The following is a 15,548-nucleotide window of genomic DNA, read 5'->3' as shown; positions in this document are numbered from 1 at the left end:
AATCAAATCAGAGTAGGCAGGCTTTATGCTCACACAGAAACTGCTGAGGCTGAGTGTGAATTTTAGCAGTGCAACTCGATGTCAAGTATGAGAAATGTAAGCAGCCAAACTAAACATTCATGTTTGACAGCTGCTGTTTTAAGTCAGAAATGTTAAACAAAAGACAAAAATATTTAGGCAAATTAATAAAGTTGTGTCTAATTTAACAATTTTTAACTGAAAATATGTGATTCATAATGTAGGCCTAATTAACTAAAGCTATTTTAATCAGATTAGGCATTAAAAATGAATTCATATAATTAATATAATTTCATTTGAAACCTTCAGTAAATAAAAAAATAAACTCAGCTTTTTTTCAGCCTATATTGACCATAAGATTAGAAATGAACGGGTTTATATTGCGAATTAATTTAATAAACTTAAAACTTTAATAAACAGTAAATTAACGTGTCTAAGAAAATTATTTATAAAACATATAAATATCAGTATGTTAATATGTAAACCATATGTTTACTTTATTCTCTGACGAAAATAGAAAACTTTATCAGTCAGCGTTATGAGGGGAAGAGACAGGGCAAGATAAAAAAAAAAAAAGAGAGATGAGGTGGAGATAAGAAAGACAAATACCCAATGACATGGTTTTCAAGCTATTGTTATCTAATTTTTTGGCCCTCAGAACATCTTATAATACACATATGTAGATCCCAGAAATCAAAATTTTCTCAGGGGATCATGCCCCCGACCACCCTAACATTTGGGATCTCAGTGGTTATAAACCTGCCTACATTTTATTTACTGGGTACGATAAATGCATGTACAGTATGGCCATGCATGCAGTAAGGTGTTAATATTTGCTTATAAGTAATAATAAACAGCCAATATCCTATGCATATGCATGTTTGTAAGCTACTAGTTAAGTGCAATTTGGACTCTAAACTAAAGTGTTACCATTTTTTCCATAGGCCTATCCTCATTGGGGGCTAAGCCCCCTTAAAATGAAAATCCTAGAAACACCCCTGGTCTGAGTCATCTTAGGGCTGGACAATAATTCAATATCAATATATATCGCGATATAATTTTTTTCAATAACGGTGATATGATTTTTAAACACATTTCCGATATTTCGATATGACTGACGTTCAGGGCGCATGCCATCAGAAAGAGCAGAACACGATTGGCTTCTTGCGTGATGACGTAGGCCTACACCACGGACACGCAGCCAGTGCTCAGCAGTAGTAGGCTGATAGATCCAACGCGGCACGTTTTAGCTACAAAGAGAGTTTCCCTGACCGCAACACAAATGTGACTGAAAGAGCTTCCACAAGTAAGGAGAAATAAATAGTTGATAAGAGAAGAAAGACTAACTTTCTTTAGTGGCGTGGAAGTGGTTCGTCTATCTAAAGCACTATTCGCACGGGATTAGTATTATCTAGGGACCTCTGTGATTTAGAAATGACTCCTCCACATCTGAGTTTTGCGTGGCGCATTCGCACGGGATAAGCAAAGCCTGTGATTTTACTCGAATTTACTGACTTCTCCCGGATATGATGTTCGTTATAGATAGCCAGTGCCGTTTCTAGGCATAGGCAAACTAGGCGGTCGCCTAGGGCGCCAACAGCTGGGGGGCGCTAGTGAGCCCCCGCCCCACCAAGTTATTTCATATTTTATTATTAATATTTCGTACTTTTGCTATTTCAAGGCATTATGATTAGTTGCGATTATTGGAGCGAAGTCACCATGGTGATAGTGGCGCTGCTGTAATGAAATGAGATCATGTAGAGGGCGGCAGGGAACGTCGTTATCTGTGGCGTTGAAACGCTTGTGTCCGAGTGAAAAATGCGGTTAGCGATTAACATCAAACAGATCGCACTTTATTCCCCGCTAAACTCTCATCACAAACTCCCTTTCCGTCCACAGCATTACTTAATAAAACAAAATAACTGACTGTTAGCAACAGAAAACAGAAAATAATCCCCACACATGGGAGCTCAAGCCTCAGTGCGCACATACACAAAAGGCAGACTTCGTTTGCAGGGAGCGCGCGCAACTCTTAAAGGGGCCACACTATATTTCTACTCGTTACAGCGTGCTTTAGTTTCATCATCATGAAAAGGTCAAAGCCATCAGGGGCTCAGTATCGTAAAAAGAAAAAAGAGGAAATATAAAAAAGAAAGCGAAATATACAGGTATGTTAGCCTACTTATTGGTTACTTGTCCTCTACTAAGCTGGTCGCTCTATCATAACGTTGAGCAAAACATTACACTGAATATTAGTACTGGACGGAACACACGCGATGCTCATTTCAGGTGCAGAACATTATAGCAGTTCATTTGAATAAAACATTTTTTACATCAGAGATAGCCGTTTAGTGTAAATTGATCAAGTAGGCTAATACTGTCATAACCATGGGCGTCAGTCACTAGGCCCTTTTTTATGAACTTATGCCTCAGCACCCCCCTAAAAAAAATATGTGATTAACCTTTAAAACATAAGTTATATGAAACTGGCGCGAGGCTTCGGCTACGGCTTCGTCCCGTCTTTTAGTCTTTGTGTCAGTGTGTTCTTCAATCCGCAGTGGCGCCGAGTGACATTGTTTTCAAGCTATTGTTATCTAATTGTTTGGACTTCAGAACATCTTAAAATACACAAATGTAGATCATAGAAATCAAAAATTTTATTTTGATGGGGGGGGATTTTGAATCTTGCCTAGGGTGCCAGAAAGGCTAGAAACGGCCCTGTAGATAGCTGTATGAAATCATAAACAGGCATCGATATCGTTTTGATTATTTTACAGTAGCCTAATAAATAAATATAATTTCGTTCAGTTAGCGAACAGACGCCATGAACTGAGCTGTGACCAGCGGCAGGAATCAGATTTCATTTATCACGAGTAGGAAGCTGACAATATAGCCTACGGCGGAAGATTCAGTTTCAAAACTAAATGTAAAAGCGCCTATTTAAACAAGATTGTCATTGTACTATACTGTTCTGTTATGTTTTTCATTCAGAACAGTATTGATGTTAATATTAAACACACCATTCAATCAGATTTCTCTCAAATTGATACTCATTCTAAAGTGAAAGTATAATCCGATCCGTGCGGGCGCGGCTGCACGGGAATTAACGGTGCGTATTATGAATGCAGACTTAATTCTTCGTGAAATATAAAGATAGAAATGCTCACAGGGAGAAAAAAAGCTTGCAAAAAGTATATACAATCCGCCTAATCCTGGCCAAATCACAGAGATGTCGATTCGCACGGGACTAATGTTATCACAGGACCTCGGTGTTCGGCGAAATATGGTAGGCTAATTTGCGGGGGAATTTTTACTTTACAAATTACAGACATGGCCGATTCGCACGGGATTAAGATCACATACATTCTCTGCAATTATTACAAATCACCAGAGGTCCCCAGATAATACGAATCCCGTGCGAATGGGGCTGATATTAAACTTGTGCCGGAGAGGTGCCGACTAGGGGTGTAACAATACATCGACATAGCTGCATCAATCTAATGTCTAACAATACGATGCCAAGCGTTACAAATAATCCATGTAGACTATTTATGTAAGAGGCAAGTGGCACATTTGTTTTAATACTTTCCACATTTGCACACAATGTCATGTATTAACACCAATGCGTTCATTCTCGTTTAAATTACCTTTCAAAGCTTGTGAAAGACGGTCAGACATGGCTTCACGAAAATGTATCATTTTCTCCTGTTTAAAGCCTTGCAAAAAGCAGCGTGCACTCATCTCAAACAGAGCACAAATAGGCCACTGAATTGAGTCTTATTTTATTTATTTTTTTTGTGCATCAGTAGATAAAGGTATAGTTTTGCATAAAAGGAGAATATAGCGCTATGAATCGTTCTTCACTGAAATTTAAAACTTAAAAGAAAATGCTCAATAAACTGCGTCTGCGAAGTGAGAGTCTTGTTTATTTGATGGTGATTTCACATTTCTTGTTCGTATAAAGGCTAAATACAAATAAAAGGTGAACATTAATTTATTTGTACCGTTTTTATTTCTAAAATATTATATAGTTTTATAGGAGGAGGTTTCATAGACTTGGCAAATTAATTTGTCAGAAGTTTGTAGGTACAGAAATCCTTTGTGGCAGTTCTTGGTAGTTTTTCTAAAGCTCTTATATAGTTCATATCGATATCGAAATTATATCGTATCGACCAAAATTAAGAAATATATCGTGATATAAATTTTGGCCATATCGTCCAGCCCTAAGTCATCTGTATGACAGATAAAAATAAATGTATTTGCTGCAGTGTTTTAGTATCTATTAGTATCTATGTAAAAATAACCCCGTCATCTGCAGCTCTTAATGTGGCGCTTTACGTCTTTTTAGCTGTAAAATGATGTGATTATGTCCCGTGGTCCAGATGGAACCAAGCCGGGGTCCAAAACCAGACTGCCATTTGAACACCACTGATTTCCCACTTAACTAGCTTCTGTGGAACTTTGTTGTGCTAAAATCATTGTAAGGCACAGCCTCTGGCTGGCTTATTTTACAACGGCTACAAACATAGCCCATTTAATCATATTTCAGTGTTTGACACATCTACTCTACCAAATAATAACAAAACAGTCACTAAATAATAAATTAAATGTAGGCAGAATTATATAACATCTGAAGTACTTAATGAAACATTAAGAGGTGAGGAGGTATTTACTTACCGTGCAAATGGAATGTAGGAGATGCTGTACCTAAAAAAACACACAAAAATGCAGTTAATACCTAATGCCCCATTAAAAGCTTAGAATAGATTCAAAAACAAAATCTAAAAAAATAAGAGTAAATCCATAAGTACGTCATAGATGCCAGTTATAGCTTGCTTTTAAAATAATTAAATGATGTAATAGAAGACGTGCTTTCTGTGTTATACAGAGTTTATTAAAGTGTTTTTGAAAGAAGACACACTCACGAATGCATAGTCAAAACATTAATATTGTGAAATATTATTACAATTTAAAATATCTTCATTACATGTAATGAATAATCCAACAGACGCCTAAACCAACAGCAAAACTGGGTGCCAAGATGCTCCTAAACACTAAATGCATCTCTTATTTTCGATCTCCCCAATTCAATTTGAATGGATGGTCATTTTTGACCAATACAAGCTCAGATAAATGGGGCCTACAATCAGTAAGTTAAAAAATAAATAAATAAAACCATTAAATCAAATCTAATTGACAAAAAGATTGAATCCAATAACTGGTGATTAAGCATATAATGAGAGATTTGCAAGCTATTTTTGTAGGCCGGTTATTTTAGCCCGGGAACACCACAAGTGTCATTATGTATAAGATAAACGTGCTGATTATATATTAAAGAATACTAGCATGATATCCTGGATGCCAGCCGAACTTAGCCCCGCCCACAAAATGTTTAGGTCGGGCAGTTCGGTCTGGCCTCGGTCCATAGAGGAGTAATTATCTCCGAACAGAAACTGTTCGGACCAATGAAATCATCAGGGCAGGCTTTAGACGATGACGGACAGATGATAAACAGTAACGTAATCATGCACGTCATCAAAGGGGCTTGGAATATATTTGTTCAAATCTTAAACGGAGATCTTGTTTGGATATGCATTCACCTTCACAATTTCTCTCAAAAATGATGATCATGTTGGGTAAGTACTCTGTGTATCATTAAATTCTTTTTTTTTTTACAACACCGGCAAAGATCGTGTATTCCAGCCTGATTTCAGCGCGCGTGCAGACAGGGTTGCCAAGTTTTTACAACAAAACCCGCCAACTACTAGACCTAAACAATAGCTTCTCGGGGGGTTCTCCAGAAAAAAATAGTGTTTTAGGGGGTAAAATCTGTGTTATTTTGGCAAGGTTGCCTGCTAAAATATGCACACATGGGTCTATATATCACATAATAGTGGCTTCAACCCGCGGACATTGATTAAAAACAAAAAACAAAACAAAACAAACGCGGACTTGGCAACACAGTGCAGTTGAGCTCTGTTGACGTTGCTTCGTTGCTCTGATTGGTTGTAGGTCTATCCAATTGAGGTCTTTCCTGGTTCGGTTGAAAGCCGCCCCATAATCACAGCCCAATGGAGCAGTTTCAGACTCATATTCTGACCAGAATTGAGTATGACCACATCAGGCTACCAGCATGATCAACTGTACAGAATATTTTAAAAAGTGTGCCAATATTGACTAAATTACCCACAAATAATGCCTTTGTTTAAATAAAAAATAAAGGGGCATAAGCTCAGATAAAGAAAACTTTTTCTGGGTCAAATGACCCAAACAAAACACGAGTCGAGGGCTAAATAAGACTTGTGCGCTCATCCACATAAGTATTGATTCTGTTTCTTTACTGATGCGATCACAGCTATATTCGGTGTACAACTGTACCTAATTGACTGCTGTTATTTCTGCTACATCAAGTCCATTTTATTAACTGATCCAAATATTTATAATATTAAATTATTCAAAATTTCCTTGAGCTAATTTGCTACACTGCTTTATTTTGAAATGAAATTTATTCTTGTAAATGGAAAAGATGAATTTCCAGTATCATTACTCCAGGCTTTGGTGTATACTACTTATACCAAACACGCACGCACGCACGCACGCACGCACACACAAATGATTTGCATTTCCTTTGAAGTCTGTTATGTGTAACAAATCCCAAATGTACTGACAGCTTCTCAGAAATGGCTAGCATCAAGGAATCCTCCCGACAGATTTCTTAGTATCCTCTTCATACATGTGGCTCAAGTGGTTGCCAGTGACTGCCGTCAGAGGAAGGCTGGCAGTAGTCTGTCACAGCGTGAAAGAAGAGAATGTCCTGACAGTGAAACTGATGGCAATTACATGGCTAATAAAACCTGGCCCACTGATGTGTGCAAAACTGGGCATCAATGAGTGCAGAAAGGCCATCCTCACACGGACATTGGGTGTTCCCTCTCTATTTGTCTGTCTATCTATCAAAACAATAATGCTGTGTAAATGCTTATTAATAGTCAACATTCAATGTCCTAGGCCTTTTGAAACTTAAACTTTCAGGCACAGCTATGCCAAATCAACATTTAGTTTGTTTTGAAAAACTTTTCTAGTTTTAACAGAGAAGCCATGTGTTTGTGTGATGCATATAAAGTAAGATGACGGTTTAATGTAGCAAATAAAAATCATTCGACAAATACATAACATTCTTCTCTTGTCTTGTAGCGGTGAGCCCTGACCACCTGGTTCTGCACCTGTGCACTGCTCGTAGCCAAGTGAAGGGGTCAAGACACGCTTATAGGATCAAATTATTTCTGATGCCCAGCTCCGCTTAGCTGCTTTAGTGGCATGGGAATACTGCCCATCTCTGCCTTATATTCTGGGTAGAAAGCAGCCTTTAAGAGGTCTCCAAGAGAGAACAAACTTACAGTTCAAAGGGTCAAAGATGAGGTTGTGACGTAACTACTTTGAAATGGCTCATGAATATTAATTATCTTGTGCTGATTAAAAAAAACTCCTGTACATTGAAGAAAAACATGGATTGTCCAATAAATTAATAATTTTTTAGGTTAATTAAGTTTCTTATTATTGATTACCCAAAAGTTTTTAATTCATACTGAAAGCCAGAGGGCGCCCTCGAGCGGAAACCGCCACATTTGCCTCAGAGAAGTAATGACTAGGGATGGGCATTTTCCCAAAATATTCTATTCGAATATTTGGGCTCATAAAAATCGAATATTCGAATATTCGTTTATTTAAATTAGGTATTTTGAGAAAATGAGAGAGATGTTTTTCTTTTTTTCTCTAAACATGTCGTCACCATTTCTGAACAAGCTTATGATTAGGCAATGTACACAACACGCTTACATTATATCTTAAGGTTTTTAAAACATTAAACAGTGTGTAAAAAAAATGCCTAAAGAACAAAAGCATTATAAGCTCAAGGAGCACGAGCGCGTCAGTTAGCGTGACGTACACACACACACACACACACACACACACACACACACACACGTCAATAGGCTATAGCCTACCGACCTGTGTGTGTGTGTTTGATATGGCTGATGTGTTTACTTTGTATTGTTTCACATTTTCATGTAGAGAGAAACTATAATATTATTGGATTATGATATTATTCTCGGGTGAGAAAATGCGCCACTGACAGGCGTTGCGGAGACAAAGATAACGGTTAAGTGAAGTTTGAGTGAAGAACTTAGTGTTTTCTGTTCATAAACCCTCAAAGAACTTTAAAGGAAGCATTTGTCTCGAGATCATTTTGCTATCATAAGTTATCTCACTCTCACTCGGGGTACAGATGAGCTTACCTGCACTCCTGAGCAGTGATCGCTCATTCCACTGGTGTTTGGATTTCATGTGATTCTCGTTTGTGGTGATGATATTATTATAACTCAGTTTCAGTAATTGATTTCATCAAAAGTAACTCCATTTTGTAACAGCATTTTCAATTTTCATCGAAGTAACGTTAATTCCAAACATTGCGAGGCAGACGACGACATTGTGATCAAATGCACTTAACTTATTAACCTGCTCCACAACGCCACCCAGTGGATTGAGATATAACTGCGAGATTTAGAGGGATTTCTCATGGATGCACTGTGTAGCCAGTTGCTTGTGACTTTTTATTTTATGTCATCCTACTTTTATTACTTTATTTTACCTTACCTTATTTGTGTTGAAAGAAATATTTTTGTAAATGTTTTAACTTCATCACAACTTAATGTTACCCTTTCATTGTTATTTATGTTTAATTTTCAATGGTTCCAGTCGGGATTTCCTACCAATTGTTGTAGGTGGGGCCTGAATTAGTGGCGCACCTTAGGATCCGTTATCGCTTCCTCTTTAAGCGTTCGCGCTCAGTCTGACTGTGAATGCAGACGGGGAAGTGCGGCGTGAGACAGTAGGCCTTCCAGTGTGTGTGTTTTCTAATTTTGCTCCAACCTACTTTTTCTTTAAAGTAAATAAATGTACATCCTTCATCTCATCCATGTTTGGCTGTCCTTCTGTCCTGAGGGTACCACTTGATATCTGCTACAACTGCATTTACTGCCAGCCAATTAACAAAATAAAATTCGAATAGTATTTTTAGTTTTCGAATGTTAATTACAGATCGAATATTCGACTATTCGAATATTCGTGCACACCCCTAGTAATGACGTTAGTTTTCAGGAAATCCATGATGTGAAGCTAACGCGGTGTAAACAGAAGATAGAGACGCTTTGATTAAACATGACGACAATAAACACGACTGCAGCAAAATATGATGTATTTGAGTTCTTCAAGCCGTCAAGGGTATTTTCATAATAATAAAGTATAATATAATGCAGTGCTGATTGAGATAGAATGCTATAAAATAACGCGTCGTCTGCCTCTGATGAGAAGCCACTTCAGCTCACAAACACTCGACTGACGATATGAAGTGAGTTAAACATGTTATTAAACGTTGTCTTTTGTTGAACAGGTTTATGAATGCTTCACTAGGTTGTGAAGATGTTTGACTCGTGTTACTTTTTCAAACGCACGTTATAAGCGACTCAAACTCGCAGTCTTTCAGATGGAGCAGCATTTATCACAGAGCCGCTCTTCGCTAACACACAGGGCATTTATTTATTTTATTTAAATCGCAGCCTTTGAGCTTTCATAATCGCACACGAGCCAAATCGCGATTGCGGTTCGATTTCGATTAATCGTGCAGCCCTAATCAGGGCACATAATTGTGAGCATTAGAAAACATTAAAGGGTTACCTTAGCGATTAGCATATGGCTTTGTATCAGTAGAAACCGTGGAGTATATTCAAACGATCATGCTCCCCCCTCATGCATTTTTATATTATTATGCATTTTATTTCTGGAAAAATGACTCCGGTGACGCAAATACCGTCAATTTGCGTCATCTGTAAAAATGTTGGCCAGAGGCTAAAGACTACAGCTAGCAGAAGGAGCTATTTCCGTATGTTTTCAACTCGCACATGGGGAGTGAGATCGCACTCACAGCTCAGCTCGCAGCTGCAGACATTCATGTAAATGGTGCGGCCGGCGGAGCAAAGTGAGTGTTTTAACTTCTCAAATTAATTCCTATTAAATTTAAAGGGGTACTTCAGCGCTGGGAAGATCAATCTGTATTTAAACTGGGTCATTAATGTAGAAAAATGTAAAATCATTTTTTAATTTGGTGCTTTCTAGACTGCGAAAAGACAGAACATGCGTTTTTGTCTCATGGGGATGAAAGACACCAATTCCCAGAATGCTTCGCTGCCCTATGAGGCCATTCCCAAAGCCACCGCTACTAGATTACTGAATCACTTTCACTTTCCCACCGCGACCGCGTTCATTTACATAAAATCAGTTCAGTTAGAGAACAGATACTACAATTAAAAACTGAACGCGTCTGTTGAATTTGTGATTTAGCCGCTAAGGGAGTGTCACACAGCATAAAGGCTGCAGGAGTCAAATTACATACATTCATGATGATCTAAATGAGCTCGTGATGAGAGCTGAGGTAAGCACGAAAGCACTTGCGGCATAGATTCACAACGCTTGTTCTGTCTGGCTCGTCTTCAGTTCATGCTTTTGGAAGCTTAACTTTCGCATTAATGAATTTGAGAAGTTGAAACACTTTGCTCCGCCGGCCGCACCGTTTACATGATTATGCCTGCAGCTGCGAGCTGAGCTGTGAGTGTGATCTCCATCCCCCTTGCGCAAGTTGAAAACATGCGGAAATGGCTCCCTCTGCTGGCTGTAGTCTTTAGCCTCTTGCCAAAAAATTCTTCTAGATTTTCCAGAAATAACTGATTCTACTGATACAAAGCCATATGCTAATCGCTGAAGTAACCCTTTAAGGCATGAACTGAAAACGCGAAAGACTGAATACACACTGAGAACTGCCGCGAGCGCGGGCTCTTACCTCAGCTCATTCACGATGAGTGTAATCTTTCTCATGCTGTGTTTGTGAAACTCACTCATTAGCTAAATCACAATATATTGAACACACACCTTCAGTTTTTAATTGTAGTGTCAGTCTGTTCTCTAACTGAACTGATTTTATGAAGATGAACGCGGTGGGAAAGTGATCAGTGATTCAGTAGCTGTGGCTTTGGGAGTGGCCTCTCAGGGCAGAGAAGCATTCTGGGAATTTTTGTCTTTCATCCCAATTTTCTGTCTTTTCTCAGTCTGAAAGCACCAAATTCAAAAATAATTTCACATTTCTACTACATTAAACAGACCCAGTTTAAATAGATTCATCTTTCCAGTGCTGAAGTACCCCTTTAAAGGGGTCATGACATTAATTTTTTTTTTTTTAAAGTCCTCTTTTTTACATACAAGACAACATATAAGACGTTTTGCCATAAAATGTCTTCTTCAGTACAAAAACAGCATTTAAGTAACCAATCTCCAAAAATGGGTTAGTTCAAATGGCTTGTCTCTACAGCAAGACATCAACAGATCGTTTAACATCATGGCACCATAGGCCCCACCAACTGCCGTTTTGTTGTTTAACAACTAACACCTGTCTATACTGGACACAAGTGTTGTGTCAAATGCAAATACAACCCATTTTAATCACTATAATTATAACTTTTGTTGCTCCCGACAAGAGGACACATGGGAGAGTGAATGAATGTTTGCTTTAACGCATTTAAACTTTGTTGTGTCCAGTGTAGACAGCTTCTAGCTGTTGTGGCGCGGTGCAATGCGTCAACGGTTGTGTCCGGTTGTAGACACGGTTTATGAGAATGAGGGTTGAAAATCATTTTTGCAAATATACTGTATGACTGTTTTTTTGTGCAAAAAACATTATTAATATTATAAATCAATCTCAAACACACACACACACACACACACACACACACACACACACACACACACACACACATATATATATATATATATATATATATATATATATATTTTTTTTTTTTTTTAATGTCATGACACCTTAGAATAGTAAGAAAATTCTCTATGTTGTTGCCACAATGCAAAGACACTGGAAGCTGGCTCTGACAGTTGCTAAAGCATTGCTGTGTGGTTGCAAGGGTGTTCTTTGTGGATGATAGAGTACTGCTAAGTAGTTATGGGTGGTTACCAAGTTGTTGCTATGTGGCTGTTAGTGTGTTCTTGTTGGTTTTAAAGTCATTGCTATGTGGTTTCTAGAGTGCTACAATGCAGTTACTAGGGTGTCATGGTTGTCAATGGCTTTTATGCGATTGCTGGGGTTTTTGTTTATTATATTGCTAGGACAATGTTAAGCAATTTCTAGGTTGGTTGCTTACTGGTCCAGTCTCTATATTCTGGTGTCTAGATATGGATTAAGTCCTTTCTTTCTTTTCTTTTTTAGCACTTTCATTTTTCTTCATCATGAATCAATACACTGATTCATGACCATTTGAATCTTTATTTGAGTTTTGAAAACAAACGCGGAAGAGAAGACAATGCTGAATAAAGTCATAGTAAAATGTGTTATTTTTGGACCAAGATGTATTTTCGATGCTTCAAGAGATTCTAAAGCCCCTTTCACACTGCATGTCAGACCCGCAATATTCACGGAACATTGCCGGGTCGCCTTCTGTGTGAAAGCAACCACGTGCTGGAATTGATTACCGAATTGAACCCGGGTCGGGGACCTAGTAACATTGCGGTATTCGACCCGGGACAAGCGCTGTGTGAACAAAAGCCGAAACTAATGCCGCAACGTGTACGTAGTTATCGTGCGACTCCTGGAGCTTGTTTTTTCTATAATACAGCCCTGCAGTGCCAGAAGAGCTAGTTGGTGTTTTAAACGCAGAGAGTGTTCGTATACAAAAGAAACTAAAATTAAACAAGCAGAAATGTGCGCAAATTGGACACAAGTCGAGACCACGGAGCTCCTTACTATCCGCGCTGAAGCTGAGATCGCTCGCCATTATACATCACATCAGGATGTCACATGTCAACACGTTCCGGGACCGTTACGAGTTGTGTGTGAAAGCGCACATATTACGGTATTTCGCTGGCAGTGAGAATGGGCCAAATCTAGCGGCCCGGGAACAAATGCTGGGTCGCATTATCCGTGTATTTACCGTAATCGCAGTGTGAAAGGGGCTTAATTAACCAACTAATGTCACATATGGACTACTTTGAGGATGTTTCTATTCCCTTTCTGGACATGGACAGTATAGTGTGCCTACACTTGCATATGCTGTCGGACTAAATATAAAATATCTTAAACTGTGTTCTGAAGATGAACGGAGGGTTTACGGGTGTGGAACAACATTAGGGTGAGTCATTATTGACATAAATTTCATTTTCGGGTGAACTAACCCTTTAACAGGTAATCAGCCTACACTAGTTGAGATGCCCAGGCAGAAGGGTTTAAGAAAAGAGCTGAACAAGCTGCCAATCTGTTTTAGGTACAGCACTACCGAAAGTGCTCGGTTCAGGCTTAGCTAGAGTAATTTATCCTGTTAAACCTGAATAATTTCCAGGATTCCAGGTTAAGTTTTATGACACGCATAATACAAACATACAGCCACACAAATATCTTGAGATCACATGTACAATGAAACATTATTTTTAGATGAAAGGCTAGCAGGCTGGGCCTGTGCACGTTTATGAGGGAAGAATGACATTCAGATGCCAACCAGACTGAAATGTTTTATGTGCAGAATCAAATTTAATTAAAACTATCAAATTAAAATGTTTTATTTCATACTGCAGGCTTACTTCTGAAAGAGTTTACATGCTTTAAAAATGTATACTTTTTGTGTGCAAAAACAAACAAAAATAATGAATTTATTTTTAAAAAAATTGTTCTGGCCTGTGCCAGTCTGCTACGTGGCCAGTCATGGTGCTCACGTGAACAGCATCGGCTGCCGTAGATCTCGAGAGCACTGCACTATTTACAATGGAAACTGCGTAGGAGACTGGCACAGGCTAGAATAAAATTGTTGAATAAAATCATTATTTTTGTTACAATACAATACAATAAGTATTCTTGTCACTAATTAAAATGAAAAGGTTGAACCACTGGAGTCACACAGACTTTTTGGACCTTGAAAGTTAATTCAATAACATTATCCAAAGATGAAAATTCTGTCATCATTACATTTACTCACCCTTATGTTGTTCCAAACCTGTATGAGTTTCTTCTGTTGAACACAAAATAATATATTTTGAAGATTATTGGTAACCACAGTTGATGGTAGCCATTGATTTCCATTGTATTTTTTTCCTACTATACAAAGTCAATGACTACCATCAACTGTCTGGTTCTTCAAACACTCTTCAAAAAATCTTCTTTTTAGTAAAAAATAAAATAAAGTAAAGATATTAACTCATACAAGTTTGGAACAACATAAGGGTGAGTCAATGGTGACAGTATTTTCACTTTTTGGGTGAACTAACTCTTTAATGCTATTAAAAATATACTGGTTATTTGGTTATGTTATTTTAAGGTTTTTTTTACTTTTAAAGGCCAATTAACACTGCACTGACAGACACAGACCAGTGGCAACAGACTTTGTGGATTAGTGTCTGTCCCTGCTGGTATTGTTTGCCGCTTGTTTGCGTCGATGTAACATGTTGAGTCGTGGAATGTTTGAGAAGATATATACTGTAGTCTGACGATTGTTTGCATTGTCTGTGTCTGTCAGTGCAGTGTGAATTGGCCTTTAAGGCTTTGTCAAGTCAGCATTCCAAGATTGTCTTCAAAAACTTTTTTTTAGTAGGCCTGTCGAAATATTTAAATCGTCTGTTGGCGGTTATTTGGTATAATTATGGTTGTTTCAGACAACTGCGATTATAGCGCTCTTTTATAGGACTACGGTATAGGACGAGGTCAAGAACCAAGAGAAATAAACAAGCACCAATTAAGGTTTCATGCAATATATTCAAAGTCATTTAGAGACATTCCATAGCTTAATGTGAGTTAAATTTTTAAATAAAAATTGACGAAAACTCATCTTCCCTCCACTGTGGCTGTCAATCATTCTCCATTCAGCACTGAAAACGTGCGCCATGAAAGGCCACACAGTAAAACTCCCCAACATCATAGCCCTGTTATAATACTTGATCTGTAGGTAAAGGGCTGTGGATTTGCATAAAATGGATTTGCATTTTGCTGGAGTTTACTGCTGTTTCTAAGTGATGTTGTACTCACTACTCGGTGTCTATTAGATCACACAGCACCAGGACTATAAATTGGTATCAAACATACAATAACTAATTAAAAACTGTAAAGAAATAAAATCAATAAACTGTTAGACAGTTATAAACTCGGATGTGTATGCTAAATTTCTTCTTTTTGTGCCATGAACTTTTCAATGCGCACTTGAGAAACATGATGTTCCTTTAAGCACATCATTCTGCACCCAGGAAGTGCATAAGAGGTTTGTGCCCTGTTTGTGCTCTGTTTTGAAGCATTTCATATATTATCACAGTTTGCTCATTGAAAGATTATTAAAGGCCTATCTTGTTCTGCCCCGTTAAAAAGCTGAACAATACATTTAAAATAAGCATCTTTTAATGGAATATTATTTGTGTGTAAATATATAATTCTTTACATTAAT

At 38.0% G+C, this 15,548-nt stretch overlaps 1 protein-coding gene across 1 annotated transcript in view; it reads right to left on the bottom strand.

Moving 5' to 3' along the window:
* sft2d1 (SFT2 domain containing 1) overlaps positions 1 to 15,548 on the bottom strand; it is a 42,066-nt gene that overhangs the window by 9,838 nt on the left and 16,680 nt on the right. Inside the window, exon 7 of the mRNA XM_067421785.1 lies at positions 4,696 to 4,725. Coding sequence (XP_067277886.1) covers positions 4,696 to 4,725 — 30 coding nt within the window. The remainder of the gene's footprint in view (positions 1 to 4,695; positions 4,726 to 15,548) is intronic.

The sequence above is a fragment of the Pseudorasbora parva genome, chromosome 17 (genome assembly GCF_024679245.1).
Source record: "Pseudorasbora parva isolate DD20220531a chromosome 17, ASM2467924v1, whole genome shotgun sequence".
NCBI lineage: Eukaryota > Metazoa > Chordata > Actinopteri > Cypriniformes > Gobionidae > Pseudorasbora > Pseudorasbora parva.
The sequence above is the reverse complement of the archived record's forward strand: the minus strand, read 5'-3'. Positions and strand labels throughout refer to the sequence as shown.